General features: G+C 46.2%; 1 protein-coding gene across 1 annotated transcript in view; it reads left to right on the top strand.

Annotated features, from left to right (window-relative positions):
• Positions 1-27,195, top strand: part of TRIO (trio Rho guanine nucleotide exchange factor) — a 342,804-nt gene that overhangs the window by 252,036 nt on the left and 63,573 nt on the right. The window contains exon 34 of the mRNA XM_036280916.1: positions 5,439-5,682. Within this exon, the coding sequence (XP_036136809.1) occupies positions 5,439-5,682 (244 nt within the window). The remainder of the gene's footprint in view (positions 1-5,438; positions 5,683-27,195) is intronic.

Here is a 27,195-nt window from a genome sequence, read left to right as displayed (position 1 = left end):
AATTTGACTTCCTTGCATTTCATTTGCCATTCCACCTGCTCTGTATCACACAGTGAAGGAAGCCTTCTAAGATGGTTTTCATGTCAGAAAACCAATGTGTGATCTAGCAACTTGGTAAGGAGTAGAGGACTAATGTCCCTGAATGCTATACTCACGATTTATTTTCTGGATAAAATGTTGGCTATGGTAAGTTGCTGCTCTTGAAAACATTTTTCTATAGATTTTTTTTTTTGGGGGGGTGGTAAAAAATACATATAAAATATATCACCTTAACTATTTTTCAGTTCTCACAGATTTCTTTATGCACCTCTGATGTGTAAGAGATCAAAAACATCCTCTTTGAAACACAGCAGCAGATTTTGGTGAACACTTCTGTGAACTTGGCCTTGGGGCTGGTGTGAGTAGAGGGGCCTGCTATTTATGTCCTTAAGGCGGCTGCTGTTAAGCCCAAGCCTCCGTGAAGTTGCCCAGTCAGAGCTCGGGCGGGTAAGAGCGTGGGGTGTAACTTATTTCCCTGGAGAATTGTTCCGGCTCCCGATGGTTGCCCTTCCCTTGTAATCATCACCAGTAATGGCACTGTCTCCCTAATCCCCTTAACTAAGCAATCAGTCTTTGGTCTTCTGCTCTGTGTGAAACCTCCATAGAACCACAAGGCCCTTTTGTGAGGTTTCTGAATGACTGAACTGTGTTGGGCTGTAGGATTGACTGTTCACAAGAGTTGATACACTTTGTTCTTTAGGGGAAAATGGTTTTTATTAGACCACATTCCTGCTTTCTTTTTGAATTGCTCTCAGAAAATTGGCCAGACACCCACCTGCAATCGATCTTGGGTTCTGGAAGTAGAACCCCTTGCAGAGCGGACTGCGTCATCCGCCAGGCCAGTCGTAAAGAGCCCTAAAGAGCCCCCTCTTCCGCTGGCAGAAGTCGGCCCAGAACTCCTGGGAGTTCGGCCATTCCACCAGGTGTTTGCTGTTGTCTCTCAAGAACTATATGATTTTGTAACGCAAAGCTGTCTCATTATAGTGCGCCAGGGAGGGGGTGCTCCAAGGAGCAATGGGGTGAGAAACCCCATCCGTGGGTCTGTTTGAGTTACTGCCGTTAACTGAGTTCAGGCGGAGCAGTGATATCACTTGGTTTCTCCAGGAAACAAAGTAAAACTCTCTTGTGTGCTGATTGTTGAAGGGCCACATGCCTGCGACCAGTGAGGAATATTTCATTCTTTTGGGTGAAACACAGCAATTTGTTCATTTTCAGTCATTCTGGAGGGGATTTAAGCAAAAGGACCCTGGCTTAATTCTGCAAGTAATCTGTGCATCTGAGTCATTGGTGGTCCCCTTGGCAGCCCTTTTAAAGGGACATGGGGTGGTCTAGAGGAAGGTTGGGTGCTGTCCGTGGTTCATGCTTCAGTGAAGGCCATTTTACTATCATGCTTTTTAGTCTCCACATTTATTTTTTGAAGGTGAAAAGCAGAAAGATTGTTTTTCAAAATCTATCTTCTGGTGTGAATTTCACAGGAGTAATTGGGAGTCATGGAAATTGAGATTTTTCATAACTTGCAATCCTAAGCTAAATGCATGTGGTCGGGAGCCCGTGATAGAAGTCCATAAAATATACAGAAGTAAAGAAGATGCCTTGAAAACTTTTACAAGGCATGGTTGGAAAGGAAAGGTGCATTTTAAACTAGGTAAATGGAATGGTAACTCAGCATAGTGATGAAATGGGTGGCTGAGGGTAGAAGTGTCGTTGAACGCAGTAAGACCTCAGCCAAATTTAGTAACGTAGTGTGTATTATCTGATCTTTTTCTAACAGGAATTCAATTCCTTTTAAATGTAGTCATGGTTTGTATCATTTCCTCAAAAGTTCTTTTATACAAAAAAAATGTTGTTTTTTTTAAATGTACAAACCTAGTTTTAAAGAGAGGTTTTATAATAAGAAGTTTAACATGTTCAAATGTGAACATTGAGACAGAAATCCACAGATGTCTTTTCTCTGAACTAGAAAACATCCATTTAATCCTCCTCTAAAAGATTTGTGCAGGAGATTCTTATGGGAAAAGTCCATTGATTCTTAGGGGTAAAGCCAAGAAGATATATACATTTCTATAATGATAATTTTAGCACTGTTTGAAAACAGTCTTCTGGCACTAAATTTTGTTCATACGTTCTCTAAAGGCCTTTGAAAAAGAATTTTAACTCAGTATGCAATTCTTTGTCAGAACAGGCTTGACTTTTATTTCTCATGCTCTGTCAAGTACACAGATGTTTCCAATAGTTTTTGATTACTCTGTAAGGGGCTAAAAAAACCAGTGCCAGAAATAAGGTTTAGCTCAATTCTCCTTGGGCAGCCCCCTTCTCCCTTCCCACCCTTCCCCCACCCACAGAAGGCACCATGTGGCTCTGAGCAGTCTGAAAAATTAATAAAACCCGAGAATGAAACCGGCCAAGGACTGGTGAGGAGGTGGTGTGTCTGGAAGTGGTATTTCCCAGGGCTGGGGGTGGACGAGGGTCAGGGCAGCATGACAGGCCTGTGCTGGGGCCCGGGGCAGGGCGACAGGCTGTGCACACATGCGCAGGCGGTGGGACCGGGTCTGTAGAAAGTGCAGGTCCTGCAGGGCCTCAGCGAGCTGGACCCCTGTGGGGCTTGTTCACTGCGCACGCTTTCCCTGGAACAGGAAACATTCCTCCTCTTTGTTACAGGGATTAACCGCCCCCATCACGTGGGGCTTTTCGAGGAGGGCGCTTCTCCAGGCTGGGCCTCTGCCTTGCACCTCTAGCACTAGCGTCCTTGGTTGTTCTCAGAGAAATGTGTAAGATTTGCATGGTTTTCCCACAGAGCAATTTGTAAAATTTAGAAGGGTATTAAACGTTTGTGAAAAATTCCCTCGGTGGCCTAGCAAAGACGATTCATTTCGTCGATAGCTGTGCTTTATTACGGAAGAGTTTGTTTTGGTTTGGTTTCTGTGGTTGTCCAATGGACATGTGTTTCTTATTCTAAATATCCAGACTTTCTCTTGAAAGACAGGCGTTGGACCAGGAGGGTAATGAATAGCATAGGGCAGGACAGAGGGCTGGCAGATGTCGTCTTCGGCGTGGCCAGGCAGCCCAAGGACACTGCAGTCTATGAGCCTGAGCAGGAGGCTTGGTTCCCAGTTCCCTGCAAGTGGACTGGAGCTGGGTGGCCTCCCTGGACCAAGGATGTCCCCCAGCAGGAGGCCCCGCCATTCCTTCCTCTTCCTTGATGCACCCAGCCGGCTCCTCTTCTGTCCGTTGCCTTTTCTGTGCTGATGACCTTCAGGAAGATGGAGCATATCTGAGGTTAAGCATGGCTGACTCAGCTCCTGAAGTCACAGAGGAAAAACCCATGTTCCATTTTGGTCTTCCAAATGCAGTGCCTTCTTTTTCTTTTTCTTTCTTTCTTTTTTTTTAGCATTTTGTGGAAACTTTTATTCTGAACATTTTAACAATACCGACATTATATTTAAACAGTTGAGCTGCATTTGTCCATTAAATGTAACGCTTATGAAATAACCTTGTGTAATTCAACTTTTGCATCTTATCCAAATTTTCACAGAGGTGCCTTCTTTTTTTAGAGCAAATCTGTTTTGCCTTTTTCCACTTCAGCAAATGTTTGACTGCTTGCTGGATGCAAAGTGCTGTGCAGGTTGGGCTTTAGGAGACACTGTCCAACAACATCCTTGCACAGACCTGTGCTGCATCGTTGGCAGGGCCAGCCTCCCCACGGACAGTGCGTGGAAGGCTCACGGCAGAATGACACGAGCCTGCTCTCTGGGCCGAGGGCAGACACACACATACAACCCAAGACATGGCTCATTTCAGAACTGAGACATAATTTGCTTATTTAAAAAATGCTAAGGAGAGCAGATACAGGAGTGGCATCTCAGACTGATGGGCAGCTCTAAGCAGGGGGGCGGTGCTGGACTCTGCGCTCAGGACCCGCCTCAGAAGGAGGACACACGTGGTCACTGGGCTGGGAAGCACACCAGGAGACGCAGCTGGCTGTGCCGTCAGGGGCAGGAACCTGGGGTCCTGTGCTAAGGAATGTGTGTCTGAGGTTCTTGGATAAGAGGATGGCATGCCGGAACGGGGGGTTCCACATTTTAAAGCGGGAACTGGCAGTGGTGCTGAGAAGCCTGGGGCGGTGAGCCTGGAGCCGAGAGGGAGGCCACTCAGAAGCCACTGCAGAACCCAGATGAGTGACCCGTGTGGGCGTGCAGAGGAGGAAAGCGGCCGGAAACACACCCTGGAGTCTTTCCGATGGCACTGCAGAGTGAGAGAGTGTGAGCTTTCTTAGCTTGGGTGACCGGCGGGACCATTACCCCAAGGCAACACTGGAAACAGATCGGGGCCAGGGTGGGGGGATAATGCCCAAGACTCAGTGTTGTGGAGGGAGGGGTAAGTAGCAGGCGGGGGCACCTGCTTGGGAGTAATCAGCATAGAGAGGAGATGTTCGGGAACCCACTCAAGTCAATAGTGAACAGATAGGCATGGACTTCCTGCACCTGCCTAGATTGAAGGGCAAGAGGGGCCAGTCCAAGGATATAGCTGGTCACAGTAGGAGGGACGTTAATGAGCATATATATGAGCTGTTCCCAAGGAGCACACTGTCTGAGGGGAAGATATATAGGGCAGAGGCCACAGGAAGTAAAGCCTCATGGGAAAGCCACGCACCTGCTTTCTATGTGAGGCCGTGGTGATGTCACATCTTTACGGGGTGTGTTGTGCTTCACGCCCTGAGGTAGTGGAGTTCTGATGGACAGAAACTGGAGGAGCTGAGTGAGAGGGGAGAAGGGAGGGGGTTTCAGACCAGGAAAGATGTGCATGTGGGAGACCAGCCAGTGTTCATGGGGCTTGTGGAAGCAGGGGATGTGGCGAGAGCCTGGAACAGGCGTGGGGACAGACAGGCTCAGGGATGTCCACCGGAGTATCCTGAAGGGTTTCGAAGAGAGAAAAGCATGCCCTGCCCTGTGTTTGGGATCTTGAGCCCCGCTGCCTCTCGTCTCCCTGCCACGTGTAGGAGAGCAGAGCCCGCAGGCTGACCGCGGTGTGCGGTGCTGGGACACTCTTCCCATTGTATCACCACACTTCACAATAATCCCCCCAGTGGCCTTCAGGTATTTATGAGTATACATTACTTGCAGAGGATAATGTCTCAGGCACAAGAAGATTTGGAGGCTCATATGAAAAATCATATCAGGTTCTTACAGGGTACTACTCAGAAAACCATAATCATACGTTAGAACTGGCACATGACTCCAAGGGAGAATTAAGGGACTGTGAAACTGGAGAGCTGTCTCTCAGGAGGTTCTCGCTGTCACTGACCCAACTGGAACGGAAAGTCGAGTTCCTGACCCAGCTCACAGCCTCATTCGGAAGTCCAGTGTCTCGGGCTCACTGACGTGTCCCCTCTCCCTTCCCAGCTCTCTGGTGGCTGCGAGCTGACAGTGGTGATCCACGACTTCACAGCCTGTAACAGCACTGAGCTGACCATCCGCCGCGGCCAGACCGTCGAGGTGTTGGAGCGGCCCCATGACAAGCCCGACTGGTGTCTGGTGCGGACCACCGACCGGTCGCCGGCGGCAGAAGGCCTGGTTCCCTGTGGCTCTCTGTGCATTGCCCACTCGAGGAGTAGTATGGAGATGGAGGGCATCTTCAACCACAAAGGTAGGAATCCATGGCCTGGATGGCAGGGGCCCATGGGAACGACTCTGGTGCTTCTTTGCAGTTGTGTAATAGGTGTGACTCCTTGTCTCGTGCTGCAGGCCGCTATCACTGTGTCTCTGGGCTGTTTTAATACGTCAGGAGCTGAGGTGGAAATGAGGATTTCATCTGTTACTCAGAAATAATGAATGATCGCCTCATTTCCCACGGTGGGGTAATAAGATACCAGTTTAGAGAAGGAGAAGGGGTCATTCTGTTTGGGCCAGTGTCACTTATAAACGGAGAACACAGAGAAGGTACTGTTTTTATCTGGGTGATGTTGAAAACAGCATCTCCTTATCAGGTTTACACGTTGTGGGTTCTTTATTTTGTTCGTGTGAAATCCCAGAAAGTCAAGCATGCAGGCCCTGAGAGTTTAACCATGCCATCTTTAGAGCTTTTCACAGTGTCTCGGGACATCCCCAATCCCCCAGGCTCCCGACAGCGAGGGCGTGGAGCTGGGCCCCGAGAGCGGCGGGTCAGGCAGGGCTGAGTGAGAGGGCTCCGCAGCGGTGCCTGTGAGGGGAGGCGGGCCTTGGAAAGGCCCTTTCAAACCGAACAGCAGAGCATTTGAACAAAATGGCATTTCACATTCTTCAGTGACTCTTTTATTTTAATTTTTTTCAATTAGAGTTGATAGTTGATATTATTTTGTATTGGTTTCAGGTACACCTACGGTGACTCCTTTAGATTAGATAACAGTAGCAGGACTGCTTTTCCGCGTGGGTCTGGAGCAGTGGTCCTCAACCTTCCTAACCCCTCGACCCTTTACACGGCGCCTCATGTGGTGACCCCAGCCATAAAGTTATTTTCATTGCGACTTCATAACTGTAGTTTTGCTACTGTTATGTCTTAGGCGACCCCAATGAAAGGGTCGTTCGACCCCCAAAGGGGTTGTGACCCACAGGTTGAGAACCGCTGGTCTCGAGGAATCAGAAGTGGGCTTCCAGGGAGGGTGTGTCCTTCTCCTGAGTGTCCAGGAAGCTGCGGGACGAGCGTGCCTGCTGAGCTGTTCTGGACTGAGATGATCTGCAGGCGTAAAATACAGGCTGGATTTCGAAACCCAGTCTGAAAAAAGAGTGTATAATTATTTTATATCCATTACATGTTGAAATGATACTATATTTCACAGAGCAGTTAAATACAATGTGTTATTAAAAATAATTTCCTGTTTCTCTTTACTTTTAAATGATGGCTACTAGAAGATTTTTAGGCCATACATGAACCTGCACTGGGTTGCGTGGGACCACACTGCTGGACTCACCTCGCTGGAGACCCCAAGCCCTTTCTAAACAGCGTCAGTTGTAACTTCTAAAATAGTGCAGAATGGACAGTTTATGTGCTCTGAACCATATTCTGTCACAAGCCTCCTCTTGCAGTATTGGCAAGCCCGATTTTCTAGATTTGGGTGTAATGCAGTTTGTCCTTCCTCTCTAAGAGAAGGTCACTAGAGTCTGCCGTATTCAAGTCCTGTTCTGTTAATCCTGGAACATTCCAGTTGCTCCCTCCATTTTTTATCTTTGTTCTCTTTCCACCCATCGTGACACATCCTGGAGTCCATCCTCTGGGCCGCGAGGGTCCTCGTGGCCTTGAGCTAAATGGAGCTGGTCAGGATACTTCCACTGATGAGCTCGCCGCCCTAGTTATAGGCCCAGCCGTGTTCCAGAGCCCTCGGGGCCTAAATGGGACCTTATTGTCACCTCAGTAAGAAAATGGAAGAATTCAGCTATTATTTCCTCAGGGATCCAAAGGAAAAGAGAATTTTCAGAGTTCGGCCAAAAGCCGAGGTGTCCGCTTTCCTCTCTGGCGAAGCTGCATGAGTTAACGGGACACGAGGTCCCATGGAGCTCTGGCTGGGCTGTCCCTAGCCCGCTGCCGGAGTGTTTCTGATGTCACACAGTAGGTTCAGGTCCTGGAGTGTGAGTTGAAAACAAAGTCCAACTTTTTTTCCTAAAGCTAATCTGTCCCACAGAGGAGCCCTGGTGAGCTAAGCATGCCACAAATAACTCTTGTTCTGCAAGCTCTCTTGTCAGATGTGCCTTCCTGGGGTGTGCACGCCCCTTCCTGGGGTTCACAGGGGCAGGCCAGCAAAAAGGAAAGATCTGTGTGCTTATCACGCTTGGCTTTGTCCTGAAAACTTCTTGTGGAGGTTGGGGTTCTTGCTTGTTTTAAGTTCAGGTGCCATTTTGTTCCCCGAGCCCCTTTTCTCTGATATTCTGTGACATTCTTGCAAACCCCGTACCTCTGTCCTTCCAGGAAGGTGTTTCTGCATTGAGTGCACCTGTTATGAACTAACAGCCAGTCAGGGGAGAGGGACTCACACTGTATCCCTTCTTTCCCCCATTATTTTCCTATAATGCAAGGAAACTGAAGATTATCTGTTCCCCTGAGTGGTAGGAGGGAGGCGGTAGATTTGGGGGGAGAGAAATCATCCCTGGGGCTCTCTGACAAACTTCTGCCAGAGTCTTCTGTCCATGGGCAAGTCCAGGAAAGCAGGCAGCAGTGACCAGGGTCCCCGTCCAGAAGAAGCAGCCTTCATCAAATAGTCCGGACAGCAAGGGATGAGGATCAGGAATAAAGTCCAGAAGATGTGGAGACTCCGAGCACTGGGGATGCAGGAGACCTTGATTTGCCTTTCTTCCCGCCCCCGTGGGAAAAGGAGCACGAGCGATTGTATCTCCATAGGTTTGTGTGTCACGTGCGTCTGCTTACCCAGCGTCTCCTTTTGAACCCCTTCTCATTTGGAGAGCCACGCTGGGCTCGACGGACGCTGCAGTAAGGAGTTAAACGTGCCCCTTGTCTCACAGAACTTGGTGCCCGTCACCCTGTGGGTCTCCCGTGTCAGACAGGCACATGGGCTGGCCTTGCACAGACTTCAGAACTCATGTATGTCAGGGAACTGTCATTGTGTATTTGTCTCTAGTCACGTGCTGTTAATCTCTAAAGATAGTTGCTTAAATGTGTTTGATTCTTCCCACTCTGGCTTCCCAGGCAGAAGGAGCACGTTTACTTATCTCTAGCTCCAGAATTTTCTCAGCCTTATTGCCTCAGAATTTTTATTACACCCTAGTCCAAACAACTTAGATTTCCATACTCTTCAAATGTAAAAAACTTGGCAATTAAGGTCAAGTGTCTGTTTCTTTGATTGTGAATAAGATAGTTTTAAGAATTGCAATGTGACTATGAATATAAATACTCACATCAGCCAAGAAGCGCGGCACTCACAGGGAACGCTGCCCAGGTTCCCGTGGTGTTTTGCAGCATGGCTAGAACTGGAAGTCCGTTGGACAGGGAGAATATGTGCAGTTTATGAGTTCCTTTATCATGCTATATATCCCTGGGTGGTATGCGGAGAGGATAAAATATAACTGATTTTAAATGAACAACAAATGTAATTGTACAATTTGTTGTTCAAGAAGTTATTTTTGTGTCTGGAACTAGACCCCAGTGTGAACATGATTCCATTGGAAAACACTTCCCACTTCGTGGAAAGGCCGTCTCAGGAGATTGCCCCAGGCTCCGTCTTTGTAGCCGGGCAGCTGGCTGTTGCTCTCGTCTTGCTCCGGCTGCCACTCTCCCTATTCGTAGCATCTTAGTCACAAATTAAGCAGAGCCCAAACACATTAAAATGGAATAAGGATTCAGCGAATCCTTGTGCTTATCCAGTCCTGTTTGTGTTTGTGGTTTATACCATCCGCATCAGGATCTCTGAGGTCGGGGCCCAGACATGAGATTTCGCATCTGTGCCCGTGAGTCTGACCCGCATCCGGATTGAGAAGCTCTGGGCTCCCACAGCCCCTGAGTATGAGGCGTTGACTGACTCCTGGATACCTACCACGTAATTATCTTTAATCTCTTAGTGGGTCCGAGGGATTTTTCCTTTCTAGTGTCTCAACTTGTATAACTTGTCGCTTTTGTCTATTTACTTAGTCTTGGTCACAGAAAGTAAACAGGAATATCAGAAATGTTTGTATTTTCAATGAGGCTGATTTAAAACATCACCTCTTTTATGCTCCCCTAGACTGAATAATTCAGCTTACCTCTTTCTTCATGACCAGAACTACTATGTGCGATAGTGTTTGAGAGTTTAGCTCCAGGGTTCAGATGCTGACCCAGCAAGCTTACCTAAGCAGCACAGAGTGGACTTGATGGGCAGCAGTGCCCGGAGTTGGTGGAGATGCTCAGTAAAAATAGGGTTGTCTCCATCAATAACCTGGGGAAAGTAACACCACGTACTTTCTGCAGGGCACATGCATAGGGGCAGTATTTTGACTGTATTCTCTGTTTTTAAGGGTAAGACAGGGACCCCTTATTAGTCTTCAGGTGGTCCTTCCATGGAGTTCACACCTGGCTCATTGCATCTGAAAAACCACATTCTGACTGTGTCCTGACATTGCCTGTCACTCAGATTCCTCCATTGCCCAGACTGGCACAGTTTGGGTTGAATTTGGAAAGTCCCTTTCAGCCCCCACTGAACTGTTTTTCACTCACACGTGACTTTAGGAGAAGACCTTTCAGTAGCAGGAGTGACATTCATGGTTGGAGCTCTCAGAACAGAACATGTGTTGAACTCGCAAGGTCTGTTCTTCACGTCAGGAGAACCTGACTTCTGATTCCAGCTCTTTCTTTGATGGTGTTGCAACTCTGGGCCCGAGCTAGGTGGCAATTGATGACGTCAGAGATGCTCACCAATTCTGATGTTCTGAATTCATACTTCTTATGAGGCCTTTCCGAATAAAGACCAATGCAAAACCTCCCCCTTTTCCTTGTGCCAGCCCAACAATTTTCAAGTGGTGTGCAACAAGAATGTTTAAAACATGCAACACCTGACTAGACAGGGGCACTGACTTCTTTTCTCTTAGTCAAATAAAAATTCATGACAACAGCCAACACAACAATATCCATCCACTGTGAATGAATCAAAATTATAACTATTTTTTTTTTGGTCAGATTAGCAAAAAATATATTTTTTGGTGTGCTGCAGGATGTTAGTCATTAGTTTATGTGTGCCATGAGATGAAAAAGGTCAAAAATCACTGTGCTAACCCATACTGAGATGGCAGGTGGTCTTTTTGCTAGTTCTTTGTTATACTTAGAAGAAGCCCACTTAAAAACCTGGAAGTGTCTGGCTAGTGTGGCTCAGTGGTTGAGCGCCAACCCATGCACCAAGAGGTTGCCGGTTCGATTCCCGGTCAGGGCACATGCCCAGGTTGTGGGCCCAATCCCCAGTGGGGGGCATGCAGGAGGCAGCCAATTGATGTTCTCTCTCATCGATGTTTCTATCTCCTTCTCCCTCTCCCTTCCTCTCTCTCTAAAATCAATAAAAAGAAAAAAAAATATTTTTTAAACCTGGAAGTTCTTTATAATTGTAAAGTTTTTTCTCCTTTAGATAGCTCTGTACTTACATTCTATTTCAAAGAAGTTAAAAAGCATGATTTTTTTCATTCCAAATTCTTCATGAGAAAAGCAAGGGAACAAAAACAGGAGAAATAAAAGCTCTCACTGGGTGGGCACTTGCGCCTGCACCCCCGGGGCTTGAACTCAGCCGGATGTTTCCTGAACCTGGGACCGGAAGTGCACCTCCCTGCTTCCGGTGTCCACAGTACCTGCCAGAAGTGCATGCCCCAAAATCGGGTCCCCGCCCTGACCAGGCTGGCCGCTCTGGTAAAAGAGAGGACCCGGGAATCATTTTTCCGATGCAGTGACATGAGGTTGTTATCAATGAAATGCCATCCTCTTGCCCTGGCCAGTTTGGCTCAGCGGTTGGAGCGTCGGCCTGCGGTACAGAGAGACCCGGGTTCGGTTCCCGCTAAGGGCATGTACCTTGGTTGCAGTTTGTCCCCGGCCCTGGTCGGTCGTGCGGGTGGCAGCCACTCGATGTGTTCCTCTCACATCGATGTTTCTCTCACTCTCTCTGTTCCTCTCTCTCCCTCCCACTCTACCTGAACAAAAAAATGGGAAAATGTCCTCGAGTGAGGATTAAAAAAAAAAGAAAGAAAGAAAGAAATGCCATCCTCTTTAATCCAGCTTAAAATTAGGAAAGAGCGGTTTTCACCAGAAACCACCCAGAATGTAGGTTCTACCCTGGGCTGCCTCTTGCCTCTCTGACCTCTCCGCCCTGGTTTTCCTACCCACCCCCCTCTGTGCACATGAATATTTGATCACTTGACTGTCTTACCACCATCTTTAAGCCAGTAATATTTTAAGTCCCCTCTCCTGCCTCCTCTCCAAAAGTGGAAATGGCCCCACTTATTCACCCAGGAAATGGCCAACACACTTGAGGATCTCTTCACTGCCTGCCACATTTTTTCTAATGGTGGCAAAAGCACAAAACAACATTTGCTCTCTGAGCCATGTTTCAGTATACAGGTGGCACCAAGCCCATCACCGCTGTCCATCCACAGCACCCCTTCCCAAAGGAACCCCTGTCCCCACTGAGCATGGACTCCTCATTTCCCGCCCCAGCCACCGGCAGCCACCCTTGTACTTTCCCGTCTGCCACTCTCGGTGCCTCATCCGAGTAGAATCACTCACTGAGCATCACGTCTTCAAGGTTCGTCCATGTTGTGCATGTGTCAGCATGGTCTTCTGTTCTAAGGCTGAACAGTATTCTGTTGTGCGGATGCACATTTTGTCCATCCATCTATCTGTTCGTGGACACTGGAGTTGCTTCCACTGTTTGGCTACTGTGAATAATGCCGCTATGGACATGGGTATGTAAGTCTCTACTCCCAGCTCTCAGTGTTTAGGGGAGTATACCTAGAAGTGAAATTGCTGGATGGTTCTATTTTTAATTTTTTGAGCATTTCCACATTTTGTCACCATTAACTAAATAATATATATCAAGCATATTTTTTACTCCGTTGCCCACCAGGTCTCCCAGCCTCATTTCTCGTCCTCGCTAAAACACAAATCAGATTATGCAAGCTCCCGCTTAAGTTCCTTCGGTAAATTGTTGTTGTCATAGAGGAAAATTCCAGTTTCCTAACATATCCTGCAAGGCCTGCACCTCACTCGTGTGTACACAGGTACACACATGCACACAAACAACATGTGTGCACACATACCCTTTCTCACCCCTTGCTGTGGCACATCAAGTAACGGAGGGTTTTTTTCTTAGTCCCTCACCCCTACTGGACGTTCCTGTCCCTTCTTACCTAGTAAATAAAAAATGAAATATCCTAAAGGAAAAAAATCAGTTTTCCCAGTGAGTCTGTGGTGGTGAGAGGGGAGCAGAATAAATCTTGGTGGAGATAATGAGTATTTCAACACACAGGCTAACGTCGGGGTAACCTGAGAAGGACAGCCCCAGTGAGATGAGCTCCAGGGACCGCTAAAGGCCCACGTGGGAACTCACTGAAATTACTTTAAACAGATTTTAATAGGAGTGAGGGGTGCAGATATAGTGCAGGCTTATAAATGTGATAGATGAAATACAAATAACACAGGCTTGAACGCAAGATTGATGGGGGGCAGAGAGCCTCCTCGTGCAGCCAGCAGAGTGAGCTAAACCAAGAGAGTGAATAGTGGCGCCCAGAGGAAGCTTTAGATGAGGCCTGTCACGGGGTGGGGGTGGGGGTGGGGGAGGCCTCTCAACCAGAAGACTGTCTCAGCCACGGTGCTGTGGGCAGATGAGTACAAGTCATTGTAATCCACTTTGCAAAGTTCTGTTCTGTTTTACCTTAAAGATACCCCCTTTTATAGATATCTTCCCTGGGGCCATTGCTATTTATACCAAGGGTTATTCCTCAACATCACTTTTCATTTCCTAAAATGAATGAAAGTGCCCAGACTTGGTGCACAGAGGTTATAAGCTCCACATGTGTTCTCTCGGTAACCACTGGCACAATCACTGTGAGTATATAATTAGGAGCCACTGTCATCCGCCCTCCAGGGCTGTGTTCCTCCCTCTCCCCTCCCTGTCTAACCGTCTAGGCCCTGTGAGGTCGTGGCTCTGCCTGTTTGCTGGTGGCCACCCTGCACCACCGCTCTCAGGCTTTGGAATTGGCCAGGTCTCTCCCCTCAGCTCTCTGGCCCTTGGTCCCCACGTCATGCAAATGAGACCAGGTGACAGGACTTTACCAGATGGTGGAGGGGAAGGACTCAGAAGGTTACCAGCTGTGTCCCCTCCCAGGAACCCCAGGCCTGGTCCTCTACACCTGTGTTCCCAGCCTGCTCCCATTCTCAGGGTTTAGCTGGCCCCCGGCTCACAGGGTACTTCAAAGCTGTTTTCCTCCTTAGACTGCAACCAGTTACCAAGATCCCTTGTCCCTGTTCAAAGCACCTTCCCAGTTCCCAGGAGAGCAACAGCCCAGGACAGCCCAGTGACAGGGCCAGCAAAGCCTGGCCTCTGCTCAGAGCTGTGGCCTCGTCCTGTGCTCTCGATGCCCACCCCCAGCATCACCACCACCCAGAAAATAGCAGCTCTGGAGACTGAGGTGCTCTCTACCTTCTTCCGAGGCCTCTTGTATTTCCCCCAACTATATTGGGGGTGACTAGGTTTAAGTTTGTTCAGTGTAGATGTAGTCTTTCCCAGATCATGAACCACTCTGTCTGAAAGGGAAGCAAGTTTCCTGCCTGTTATAACTGGTGGTGACTTTTAAGTTACCTAATCCGTGTTCAAAAAATGTAGGGCATTAAAAACACTTTGGTAATGTTAAAAGCACTTAGTTGAATATATTGTGTTTCTGGTGTATTTAGACACTTGCTTAATGGCAGATTGCCTTCTCTTCATCAGAAAACACACCCATGCATAGACATTTTAAAATTGTATATGCCCACATGTTCTTTAACAACACATAGAATAGAAGATCTATTCTATATACTTTTTTAAACTAGCTTGGAAAAGAGCAGTTTTTAGTCTGCCTGAGCAGCTGCTGATGTGAATCCCTGTGGGAAGCAACAGAGAAACATGGAGTCACACCAAGAACAAAGACATTGGCCCTCCGGAGCACCACATATCCAAGGCCAAGTGATCAACCCGAGACCTGTGATTAAGGAACGTTTTCTGTGCAGCGTGTAATTATGAAGCCGCACAAGTGGGCCATTACTCTGCTGAAAGCTTCACGGTGGAGGTATTTTCCTGTTCCAACTTTACATTAAGGTGTTTATTAAAACAGGAAAAAACCATAAGCAGGTATTGACACTATCCATATTAGCTGATCACAAAATTATATATATAGCAAAGTCATAAACAATGAGAAAACTGCCTTCCCACGCACGGTTTGAAATGGCAAGGTGTTTAGAAAGATCTGTATTCAGAGAAGACATCAGCAGGGATAGCAGAAGTGTGGCCAGCTCAGGGTGACTCATGGCTGGGCAGGGCTGGCTGCAGGTATAGGACGGGGGTGTCCACTTCCACCTGTTTGTGGACTCTACTTTTTTTTTTTTTTAATCCTCACTCGAGGACAGTTTTCCATTTTTTGTTCAGATAGAGTAGGAGGGAGAGAGAGAAACATCGACGTGAAAGGGACACATCGAGTGGCTGCCACCCACACAACCCAACGAGGGCCAGGGACAAACTGCAACCAAGGTATGTGCCCTTAGCAGAAACCGAACCCGGGTCTCTCTGGACCTCAGGTCGATGCTCTAACCGCTAAGCCAAACCAGCCAGGGCCATGGACTCAACTTTTTAAACTGCCTCCTTTCTGATGTTTGGATTTATCAGACTTTGCAACTTACTAGGCAAACTGGGGGTTCCCTTTTTAGTTTACTCTAATTTGCCCAGCCAGTGTGGCTCAGTGGTTGAACTTCGACCCATGCACCAAGAAGTCACCGGCTCAATTCCCGGTCAGAACACGTGCCCAGACTGTGGGCCCGATCCCACAGGAGGCGGCCAGTCGATGTTCTCTCTCTTTGATGTTTCCATCTCTCTGTCCCTCTCACTTCCTCTCTCTCTAAAATCAACAAAGGAAAAAAAAATATTTTAATTTACTCTAATTTAGCATCTGCCGAAGCTGTGAAAAATTACAGAGATGATGTGTTTGGTAAGAGTGTTTCAAAGTACTGAGTACTGGTTTTCACTAAGTACTTGAAAATGGCCCTGGCCAGTTTGGCTCAGTGGTTAAGCGTCGGCCTGCGGTCCCCCCGGGTTCAATTCCTGGTTCCCGCTAAGGGCATGTATCTTGGTTGCAGTTTGTCCCGGGCCCTGGTTGGGTTGTGCGGGTGGCAGCCACTTGATGTGTCCCTTCATGTCGATGTTTCTCTCTCTCTCGTCCTCTCCTTCCCACTCTATCTGAACAGAAGAATGTCCTCCGGTGAGGATAAAAAATAAAAAAAAATTTTAAAAAAAGGAAATGCTGGACGTGGGGGGGGGGGGGGGCTATTGTAGGGCCAGTGCGAGCCTGTGTGCGCACACTTCCTGTCGGATGGGGCTGTGGCCCTGCAGCACCGGCAGGTCGCGCCTGGGAGCCGTGTGCCAGACGCCTCGGTGCGCGTCAGCTTTGCTCTGTGTGCCTGCTCCTCCCAGGATGCACAGGGTGATGATGCAATCATCTTGTGTTCCTCGAGCAAACTTCCCATAAAGAGCTAGAATTTTGATTGATTTGACTGTAGATCCTGATAGCTGAGCTGAAAATACAATGAGAAGGGAAAATACCCCCCAAGTTCTGGCCAACTCTGAAGCAGCGGGCCCCGAAAGTTTTGAATAACATACCCTGATCAAATCTGATGAAAGATGTGGGTCCTTTTCCCAGAAAAACATGCTTAGGTACAAAACTCATGCATACGATTTCAGCGACTTCTGAGGAAGAGAAGAAAAACCACATTTCAGCACTTACATTTAGACGTTTTACATGGTTCAAAAATAAAACCATGAAAAGGTATAGACTGAGAAGACTGATTCCCACAATCCCATTTGCCATGTGTAGTTAACTATTTTCATTCATGTCTAACTTCTACTTTGGTACTTTGTTAGGTAAATACAAGGGTACTCACTCCTCCCTCCATTTTCTTACATAGAAAGGGTAGTGTATTTTGCCCTGGTTTGCTTTCACTTGGCCATACCTTTTAGAAAACACTCCAAACCAGCACAGAGATCTGCTTCGTGCTTTTCTGTGGGTGGACGTACCTCGTGTGTGCACGTCGCAGAGGTCACTGACTGGAGCGAGCGACACTGCAGTGGGTCCCAGGCAGAGGCACTGCACTGTTAGGTGCAGCTGTGACGTGAGAAGTGAGGTGGGCGGGATGGAGGGTAAAGGCATTTATGGAAAACAAACTTTTGAAGAAGAATCACCTGAATCCTGAATTAACTACACCAGACACATCATAGTAAACTTGTTATATGATGAAGTTTGCATATATATATATATATATAAATATATATATATTTTTTGGTACGTGCCCCTAGCAGGAACTGAACCTGGGACTCTCTGGTCCGCAGGCCGATGCTCCACCCGCTGAGCCAAGCTGGCCAAGGCTGCTTTTATATTTTTTAATTTATATATTTTAATAATGTTGGAGCTGTACCAAACCCCTTGAATTCTCTAATTTTATTTTACCCACTTAGGAAAAACAAAACAAAAAACTGCCTCCTTTGAGTAAGGTTACTCTTTAAAATTATTCATATTAAGTCACGAGTCTCCGTGTGACTCCTGTGGGGTGAGGTTCTGATGGACCCTTCCTGCGGGACCCTGCACGGGAGCATGCCGTGAAACAGCGGCGTACACAGTGTTTCCCGGTGTCCGCGTTTTTATTGTAGCTTCAGTCGAAGGAGGAGTCGGCTGCTGCATGTGATCACTCCGAAGAACCCGTCATTTGCCTCAGTGTGCAGACATGAGCGTCTGTGGGTGCCACGCGGCCAAGCCATGCCGTCTCCGGAGGAGCACATCGCGAGACGTGCTGTGGGCGGGTTTATGATGGGCCTTTGAGTCTGCACATGCTCTCGGTGCTTTCTGAAGGCTTTGTTTTCTTACCTTGATGTTTCACACTGAATTTTTGAAAATACTCTTTTTTAAACTCTCCCCGATCTAATGTCCTTCTTTACTGACACTATGGAAAGATTTTGGAGGAGACAGAGAGGGGGAGTGGAAGGCTGGAGGTCCCTCAGAGGGTTAAGGATGCTGACCTGTAGACTCTCACCCCCACCACCAGCTCTGTGTAGAAGGGTCCTGGCTCCCCTGTCTGGTGTCCCGTGGGGATCAGGGCAGACGCCCTGGAGCGTGTGAGGCCCTTCAGCGCCTGAGCTGCTGAGGTGCAGGCTGGTTCGGTCTGACCAGAGCAGCAGGAGTACTTCGGACAGCTTGGTCATTCCACAGGCTGACTGTTCAAGGGGGTCATCACATTCCCTAAGCTGTTCTCGCCAAGCACAGGACAGGGACCCCGGCTGTTTATTATTGGAAGGGCCTTTCAAACATTCAAGAGGACAGTACACAGGCTCACTTGCCTTGACCGCATTGCAAGGCAGCTCTGGAATTTTGTATTATTTTTCATTGTGATGCAGCCCTTTGTGCTCGAAGCCATCCTTTCCCACCCCCACCCCGTTTCCCTAGTCCGTAGAACTCTGAATTTACTAGAAGGAATGAATATTAAAGTGTTTTTCTTACAGATAGATTAGTTTCCTGCTATCTCAAAAATAACTAGACCGTTTCAGTCCTGGATTAGGGAGCAGGGCTGTGTCAGTCAGCTCGGCTGCCATGCCAAGTACCACAGACTGCATAGCTTCAGCAACAGGAATGTATTTTCCCACAGTTCTGGAGACTGGAAGTCTAACATCAAGGTGTTGGTAGGGTTGATTTCCTTTGAGGCCTCTCTCCGTGGCTTGCAGATGGCCACCTTCTTGCTGTGTCCTTAGGTGGCCTTTTGTCTGTGTGCACAGCCCTGGCGTGTCTGTCTCAATCTCCTGTTCCTATAAGGACATGGTCATATTAGATTAGAACCCACCCTAACAGCTTCATTTTAACTTAATCACCTCTTTAAGTCCAAACCCAAGGATATTTTCCCATGGATATCTAGATAGATGGAAGGGAGAGAGAGAGAGAAACATTGATGTGACAGAGACACATCACTTGATTGCCTCTTGCATGACCCTGACCAGCTGGGGATTGAACGTGCAACCAGGTGCATGCCCTTGACTGAGAATCAAACCTAAAAACCCTTGGTCCGAGGGCCCATGCTCTAACCGCTGAGCAAAACCAGTCAGGGCATTAATCACCTCTTTAAAGATCTTGTACAGCTACATTCCTGGGCATTAGAATGTCAACATACAAATTTGGGGGCGGGGGACACAATCATCCCATAAAGAGGGAACTGTTGGAGCCTTAGAAATGAATAGTAATAACCGACAGGGTGTGTGGAGGGCTTGCAGAGAGCCAGGCACTGTGCTGTTTTTCTCTACATTTTAATCCTCAGGGTACCCCCATGGCAGTATGCACTGTTATCGCCCCCATTTTATGATGAGAGGTGGAGGCACAGGAATGAATCTGACCAAGCCTGGTAGGTGATGGAGAGTGGGAATTCTAAAACGGCAGTCAGACTTCAGGGCTCAAGTTCTGAACCACTGAGCACCCTGCTCCCATGCACACTGGAGGAAAGGTCGGTGCAGAGGGGAAGCTGTAGCCTCAGGAGAGCTCAGCTGCACAGGCCCCTTCATTTGTGGCACCGCCGATTCCAGAAGCAGGTCTCCGAAGTCCACCGTACGTCCGACTGGGTTCCTGGCGCGCCCGTTCCCGAGAGGAATCCGTGTTCAGCGTTCTGATTTGAATTATGGTATGACAATTCCAATAGCCATCCACCCCCCAAAGAAGTCATCTCAGTGGAAACCTGTTCTTTTCCCTCTTGTGGGCCACTTCTCTCCTCTTCCCACCTCCCTCAGGTCAGCCCAGAGCCGGAGTCACAGTGGGCTTTTGTGAGCCAGTGAATGAAAGAACCAGTCTTAAAAGAAAAACAATTTTTTTCAATCCATTTGCATCCTGGAGCAGAAGTTTTTTGCTTCACAACCCATATCTTCTCACCCCCACTCCCCACCTAAAAATAATCTAAGTCAGCTGCATGATCACCCAGTGCTTCCTTGAAGGACCTGGGGAACTAGGCTTTCTGTTGGGTCTTCCCTTTCCTGGCCCCTCCCTGAGTGATACATGGCTGACATCACTCACTCTGAAGTTGAACAGAATCGGGACTATCGGGGGTGGTGACATTGCTCTGATTTTTTGAACACTGATGTTTTTGTTATTTTTTTAGGGAACACATTTGTGAGGTTACTGTCTCACATTGCCATTCTGCAAACAGTCCCCAGTGCTGATGCAAATAGAGAATGTCACACAGCGAGTCAGAGCGCAGTGTAAAAAAGGCGTACTTGAATGTGTGTTTTGTTAAAGAAAGAGAAAAGCTTACATCGTGGCCTGTGAAAAGATAGTAAGTAAAGCAATGAAAAGGAGCCTATCAGGTTTTTGGCACCCCGAGGAAGTGGGTGCAGGCCCAATAAAGGTGCTTTTGTGGATTGGCCGATGTGCTGGAAAGCCGCAGGAAATACTGTGCTGAATGGAGCCCTAAGAAGCAGGGTTTAGTCATGCAGTCTCTTCCCTCCAGAGCGGGAGGCGTTATCTGAGGGGCAGGGAGCTGCACAGAATGTCCTCTAAACAGGAGTATCTTTGTGCGTGGAACCTGAGAAACTCGATGCGCTGGGGCCAGCTCTGTGCACACAGAGCAGAAAGGAAGCAGAGAAGAAAACCAGAGCTGGGAGGCTGGACGGAAACCCGCGGGAGTCCCTGTGCTAAGAAGCCCTTGCTCTCCAAGCCCCCTTCCCCAGCTGCAGACTCTCTTCAGTGACTAACTAGGGTGTCAGGGCCCAATGGAAGATGGACCACTGAAAATGTATCAGTAGTGCTGGCTGTTTCAAGTCTCAACTAAACATTACTGATTTTATAAGAAGATTTCTAATAGTTATGTCATTTGACTTTGAATCTTAAAATGTAGCTGATACTGTTTTATATCTGTCTTTTGTTTGTGATATTTTGGGGACCTTCTTATCCTAACATTAACTGCCTGATTATTAGTATTTGTTTCAACTTCAATAAGTATTATAATCTTAATAGAAAGACTTTAGGTCCTTTGACTCATCTAAATTTTAGTTTTTCTTTTAAGTATATTTTTACTCCTGATTTTAAAAGTATCATTTGTATATGGACCTGTTTTATTGGATTTGTTTTTTGAGACCTTCTTTGGCAAAAATGACCTTGTCTCTCATATATATATATTTTTGTATCCTCACCTGAGGATATTTTTCTGTTTATCTTCAGATAGAGTAGGAGGGAGGAGAGAGAGGGAGAGACATGGATTGGTTGCCTCCGACAGGACCCCAACCAGGGCCAGGGATTGAATTTGCAACCCAGGTACATGCCCTTGACTGGAATGGAACCCTCGACTCTGGTCTGTGGGCCAACACTCTAACCACTGAGCCCAACTGGCCAGGGCTTGTCTCATATTTTTTAGGACAGGTAAATAACAGACACTTTAACATAGAAGTTCTAATTTTAAATATTTGAGGCATAATTATCACAAAAGAAGGTTATATAGAATATGGTTGGGGGTGGGGAGGGCATTAATTTTTACCAAAAGAATTTCTTTTGACCAATCTAAATAAAAAAGCCCTATTTTCATGAGAATGAGATTGGCTATTATAATTTTGCCTCATAAATATGCAGACAAATAATTTTATGTTCCTTCAGTATATTTTTTTCAATAAATCATATATTCCTTTATGCCTAATATATTTCTTTTCCCACAAAATTTCTTCTCTGACTTGCCTAATTTTGTCTAACAAGTTTTGTTACACTTTTAATTTCTTTAGCTGTTTGCATTTATATAACATAACACTCAATATTTTTACTTTTGAAAACTCATTATGATATAATCTTAGATTACAGAAAAGCTGCAAAAATAGTCCTGAGAATTCTACCCCTGTATCTAGCTCCCCCAATGTTACATGTCACATGCCCCTGCTTTAGGGATCTAAATCGGGAAGCCCACCCTGGTGCAGCCCTGCTAACCAAGCCAGACTTGATTTTTGGATTTTGTTTTAATGCCTTTTTTTTTTTTGGTTCAGGACACAATCCAGGACCCACATCATATTTCGTTTTCTTAGTCTGTTTCAGTTTCAACATCTTTTTCTGTTTTTAATGATCTTGACCCTTTTGAGTTATTTCTGGTCCTTTATTTTATAAGATTTCCCATAATTTGGGTTTATCTGATACTTATCCTTATTAAATAGAATTTATGTGTTTTGGGCAGAAGTACCACAAGTGATGCTGTGACCTTCTCAGCATCATATCAGGGTCATCACAAGAGGGTCCTAATAGGCCTTACTCTTGGTGGTGGTGACCTTGACCACCTGGTAAAGTAGTGTCTGCAACATTTTCCCACCATAAAGTTATTGTTTTTCTCTGTAATTAATAACTACCTTGTGGGAGAGACCTTGGAACGCAGGTTCTTTGTTACCCTGCCTTTACCTGCTGAGGTTAGCATACAGCATGGTTCTGATCTACAAACGTTTCTACGGTGGTGTCTGCCTGCTGGTGATTTTCTGTTCTCATTTCCTTTAAATGTATTAACTGGAGTTCTGTAGGAAAGAGTGGTCCATCTGCCTCATTTATTTATTCAATTATTTGTATCATGTTGGGTCACGGGTATTTATTGTACTGTATGGGTCATAATCCAATACTGGCATTATTTCGGTGCTCAAATTGTTTCATTGTGGACATCAGGAGCTCCTTCAGGTCAGCCTCTGTTTACCTCGAACACCTCCCCCATCACTTTTGGAACACTTTCTTGCTTTCTGGCGATAACAGGTGCTCCCAGCCAGCTTGTGTTTTCTTTGCTACAGTCCTGGGTCAACCATTTCTCCAGGGAGCCCTGGTTCCTTTTATTGGAGAATAGAATTAAAAACTAAAACCGGGGTACTCGATGTGCTCATCGCTACGTGGTGTCAGGACTGGCAGGTCTTCTCAGCAGAGATGTATACACATGTCCACATTCATATTCTAACTTGCCCTGTCTCTCTATCTGTGTGCATATATGTGAAAAAACATGAATGCATATCATCCTGAAACCTCCAACTTCTGCCCAATGACCTGGGCTTCATTCTAGCTCTCTGCCTTCCTTCCTTGTAACCTTTTTCTCTGACAGTGAGATACCTGCATCTGATTATCCAAAATATACGTACTTATTTGTTCAACCCTAGTCCAGAAGCCTACTTTTTTCCTCTCTGGAAATTGATTTTTTTTTTTTTAACCTAAAATGACTTGGCTTTAAAAGACTCAACTCCTTGCCCTGGCTGGTTTGGCTCAGCAGTTAGAGCGTCGGCCTGTGGTCCAGAGAGACCTGGCTTCAGTTCCCGCTAAGGGTGCATGCCTCGGTTGCAGTTTGTCCCGGTCCCTGGTTGGTCGTGTGGGTGGCAGCCACTCGATGTGTCTCGTCGATGTTTCTCTCTTTCTCTTCCTGTATCTCCCTCCCACTCTATCTGAACAAAAAGTGGAAAAATGTCCTCGGGTGAGGATAAAAAAATAAAAAAATAAAAATAAATAAAAGACTCAACTCCACCTGTTCTCACTGCTTACCTGTGCCCCTGTGAGACACAAGCGTACAGTTCTCTATGTCTTTGGTTTTACAGGGTGCACTCAAAATACTGTTTTCAAAGTCACTTAGGTGAGCTCTTTTCTCCTGCGCCCTCTCTGGTGTGGTCATGGTTTTCCTGGGTTCATTTGTTATGATGTTTACCTTCCATTTTGACCACATATACCACACATCCAGTTAATTTTGATTATTCATTTTTGGGGTATGTGAAACATCCATGGATCCAAGAGTCAATACTCTATTTTCTTACATATAAATAGCCTTCATTTTGTCTTCCCAGCATCCCTTGCCTTGGTCCTCACAGATGAACATTACGTAATGTCTTTTTTTTTTAACTTTTATTATTTATTTTTTTTAATCCTCACTGGAGAATATTTTTCCATTTATCTTCAGGTAGAGAGAGAGGGAGAGAAAGGGAGAGAGAGAGAAACATCGACATGAGATGGACACATCGACTGGTTGCCTCCCTCACGACCCTGACCAGGGCCGGGGACAAAGCACAACCTAGGTATGTGCCCTTGGTTGGAATCGAACCTGGGATTCATTGGTGTGTGGGCCGATGAGCCAGACTGGCCAGGGCTTGCATAATGTCTTTAAAAGCACATTTAATGTCTTCGGCAATGGATCGTCTGTTTTCTTTGTGACTTTATTAAAGCTATGTCCAGCCATCAAATGAGAATATCAAAAACATGAAAAAATAATTACTGAAAAACAGAATTTGTTGTTTTTTTTTGCACAAACTCAACTTTTTAATTTCTACCCTGTGTACCTCTTATTCTTTTTTTTTTGTTCAGGTAGAGTGGGAAGGGAGGGAGAGAGAGGAACAGAGAGAGAGAGAGAAACATCGATGTGAAGGGACACATCGAGTGGCTGCCACCCGCACGACCGACAAGGGCCGGGGACAAACTGCAACCGAGGTACGCGCCCTTAGCGGGAACCGAACCCGGGTCTCTCAGGACCGCAGGTCGACGCTCTAACCGCTGAGCCAAACCGGCCAGGGCTGTGTACCTCTTATTCTGACAAATGCCTGAAATGTTTGTCTGTAACCCATCCATTTAGTCAATTTGCATGTCTTTCATTGCACAGCTCACCTCATCTGTTCCGGACTGATTGATCCGTCCCGTTCCTTTCCTGGACCCTGGCCATTTACCCCTCAGAGTGCTGTCATTGTTTCTGACCACCTTTCCTACCCGACAGTATTCTCACCCTGCACGTACGCTCATCCCGCTCATCCTCCAGCTCCTCAGTCACCAGCCTCACTTCTCACCTTCTTCCCTCCCTCCCGGCCATGGTTCCCACCAAGCCTTCCTTCCCGCAGCCTGCCAAGGTCACCCTTGGGTCTCTGTTGCTTGGCCTTGGCTCAGACTCTCAGAGCAGAGTCCCAGTCATACCAGCAAGGGAAGCCCTTCCACTTGTTGGAACTTTCTCTCTTTTCCCTTTTGCCTCAGCACTTCCCCATCCCTTTCACTGAACTAGCACCAGCACTCTGTTGGTTCCATGGTCGCCCGTCCAGGGGGCTAGATTAGCATTCCTCCCAGGTCGGGATCATGGGGTACCTTTACTTGAAGCAGTTCATCTTTCCTTGGTTTATGAAGTGCTATATTACATAGTAAACACTCAGTAAGCTCACACTTCATGAATAGAAAGAAGGGGATGAGAAAGTGCCCTTCCTTACTCCCGCTCTGCCACATTTCTCTGACAGATGTGAACTGGAAATGGGAAGAGGGCGGTCACTGGGGAAATTTCCCATAGATTTTAGCCAAATTATTTTTCAGTTTTAAGCATCATTTCCTTCCTCTTTAGTAGAGAATGTATATTACACATAAAATAATTAAGTTCCCTGACAGCTCTTTTTTTTTTATTTTTAATTAATGGCCCTGGCTTGGCAGTCTGTGTTTTTGGAAAGGGATAAAGTAAAATATTTAATAAAGGTTGTAGTAAATGAAACCTTAGAATGTCAGTTAACTTGATTTCCTTTAGGACATAATCGTTACTGCCTTTTTTTTCTTTTTTTGGCCAACAAGAGAGAAGCTTATTTATTTGGTAATAAAGTTTTCTTTTTTCTTTCATAAAAAGTGCTCTGTGCAGAATTCTGCCTCTCACTTGGTTCTGGCATAAGTACGCCATCTGGATCTGCCATGGGACCATTTGTACGCAGAAGCAACCTGTGCTCTGCTCCTGGTCTCTTAGGAAGACTATGAGGTATGATGTGGGCCTGTAGATGCTACTGCACTGTGTAGCTGTTTGTCTTAGGGAGGTAGCACAGTGCCTCAGGCAGCTTGTTTGAATGCTTTGGATGTATTCACTTCTTTTTTTATAATAGTTGTTTAGTGTCTTAAATTGAGAAATAAACTAGAAGTCTATGGCACTTTCACATTTTTTAGTTTGAGAATTTTTCAGATTTACTTTGCAAGAGAGGGTAGAGGGAGAACCCAAGTTAAACTTTTTTTTTTTTTAAATCTTTATTAGTGAATGTAAAATGTATTACAGATGTTCCACATTTTTCCCCCATTGACCCCTCCTCCCCACTCCCGCCCCCCTCCTGCCCCCCTTCCGCCTTTTCCCGCACTATTGTCTGTGTCCATTGGTTATGCATATAAGTTCTTTGGTTTATTTCTTCCCACCACCACCCCCAACCCCTTTCCCTTTGAGGTTTGTCAGTCTAGCAATGAATTGGTACTTCTTAATCTCTTCACCTTTTTCACCCATTCCCCCAACCCCCCTCCCATCTGGCAACCAACAAAATGTTCTCTGTATCTATGAGAATGTTTCTGTTCTACCTGTTCATTTTGTTTGTAGATTCCATTGTCGATAGATATGTATTCATTGCCATTTTGTTTGTTCATATATTTTATCTTTTTCTTCAAAAAGACCCTGCATCATTTCATATAATAACGGTTTGGTGGTGATGAACTCCTTTAACTTTTTCTTGTCTGGGAAAGTCTTTATATGGCCATTGATTCTAAATGACAGCTTTGCAGGATAGAGTAATCTTGGTTGTAGGTTCTTGCTTTTCATCACTCTGAATATTTCTTGCCACTCCCTTCTGGCCTGCAAAGTTTCTTTTGAGAAATCAGCTGACAGCCTTATGGGAACTCCCTTGTAGGTAACTAGCTGCCTTTCTCTTGCTGCTTTTAAGATTCTCTCTTTGTCTTGAACCTTTTGCATTTTGATGATGATGTGTCTTGGTGTGGGCCTCTTGGGGTTCATCTTGTTTGGGACTCTCTGTGCTTCCTGGACTTGTATGTCTGTTTCCTTCACCAAGTTAGGAAAGTTTTCTGCCATTATTGTTTCAAACAGGTTTTCGATTTCTTGTTCTGGCTCTTCTCCTTCTGGCACCCCCAAGATGCGAATGTTGGCACGCTTGAAGTTGTCCCAGAGGCTCCTTACACTATCCTCATTTTTTTGGATTCTTTTTTCTGTTCTGATTGGGCGTTTTTTGCTTCCTTATATTCCAAATCTATGGGATTTACATACTCTACTATTTAAGCTGTGTAAATTATTCTTTATTTCAATTAATGCCTCCTTCAATTCTGACTGTGCATCCATGATTTCTGACTGGTCCTTTTTTATGCTCTTGAGGCCCTCACTAAGTTCACTGAGGTTCTCACTAAGTTCATTGAGCATCCTTATAAGCAGTATTTTGAACTCAGCATCTGTTAGGTTGCTTATCTCCATTTCAGTTAGTTCTTTTCTTGGGGTTTTGTTCTGTTCTTTCATTTGGGACCTGTTTCTTTGTCTCGTCATTTTGGCTGCCTCCCTGTGTTTGTTTCTGTGTATTACTTAGTGAGAGGTATGGGGCTAGCTGAGACCAGATGCTGCTCATTTGAAAGAATTTAGGGAAAACCTGAAGCAGGATCCAAGACAGGCCAATCCTATGGTTAAGCAAGTGACAACAGCTTGGGTGGGCCT

Source organism: Molossus molossus, unplaced genomic scaffold (genome assembly GCF_014108415.1).
Source record: "Molossus molossus isolate mMolMol1 unplaced genomic scaffold, mMolMol1.p scaffold_m16_p_3, whole genome shotgun sequence".
Taxonomy (NCBI): Eukaryota; Metazoa; Chordata; class Mammalia; order Chiroptera; family Molossidae; genus Molossus; species Molossus molossus.
The sequence above is the reverse complement of the archived record's forward strand: the minus strand, read 5'-3'. Positions and strand labels throughout refer to the sequence as shown.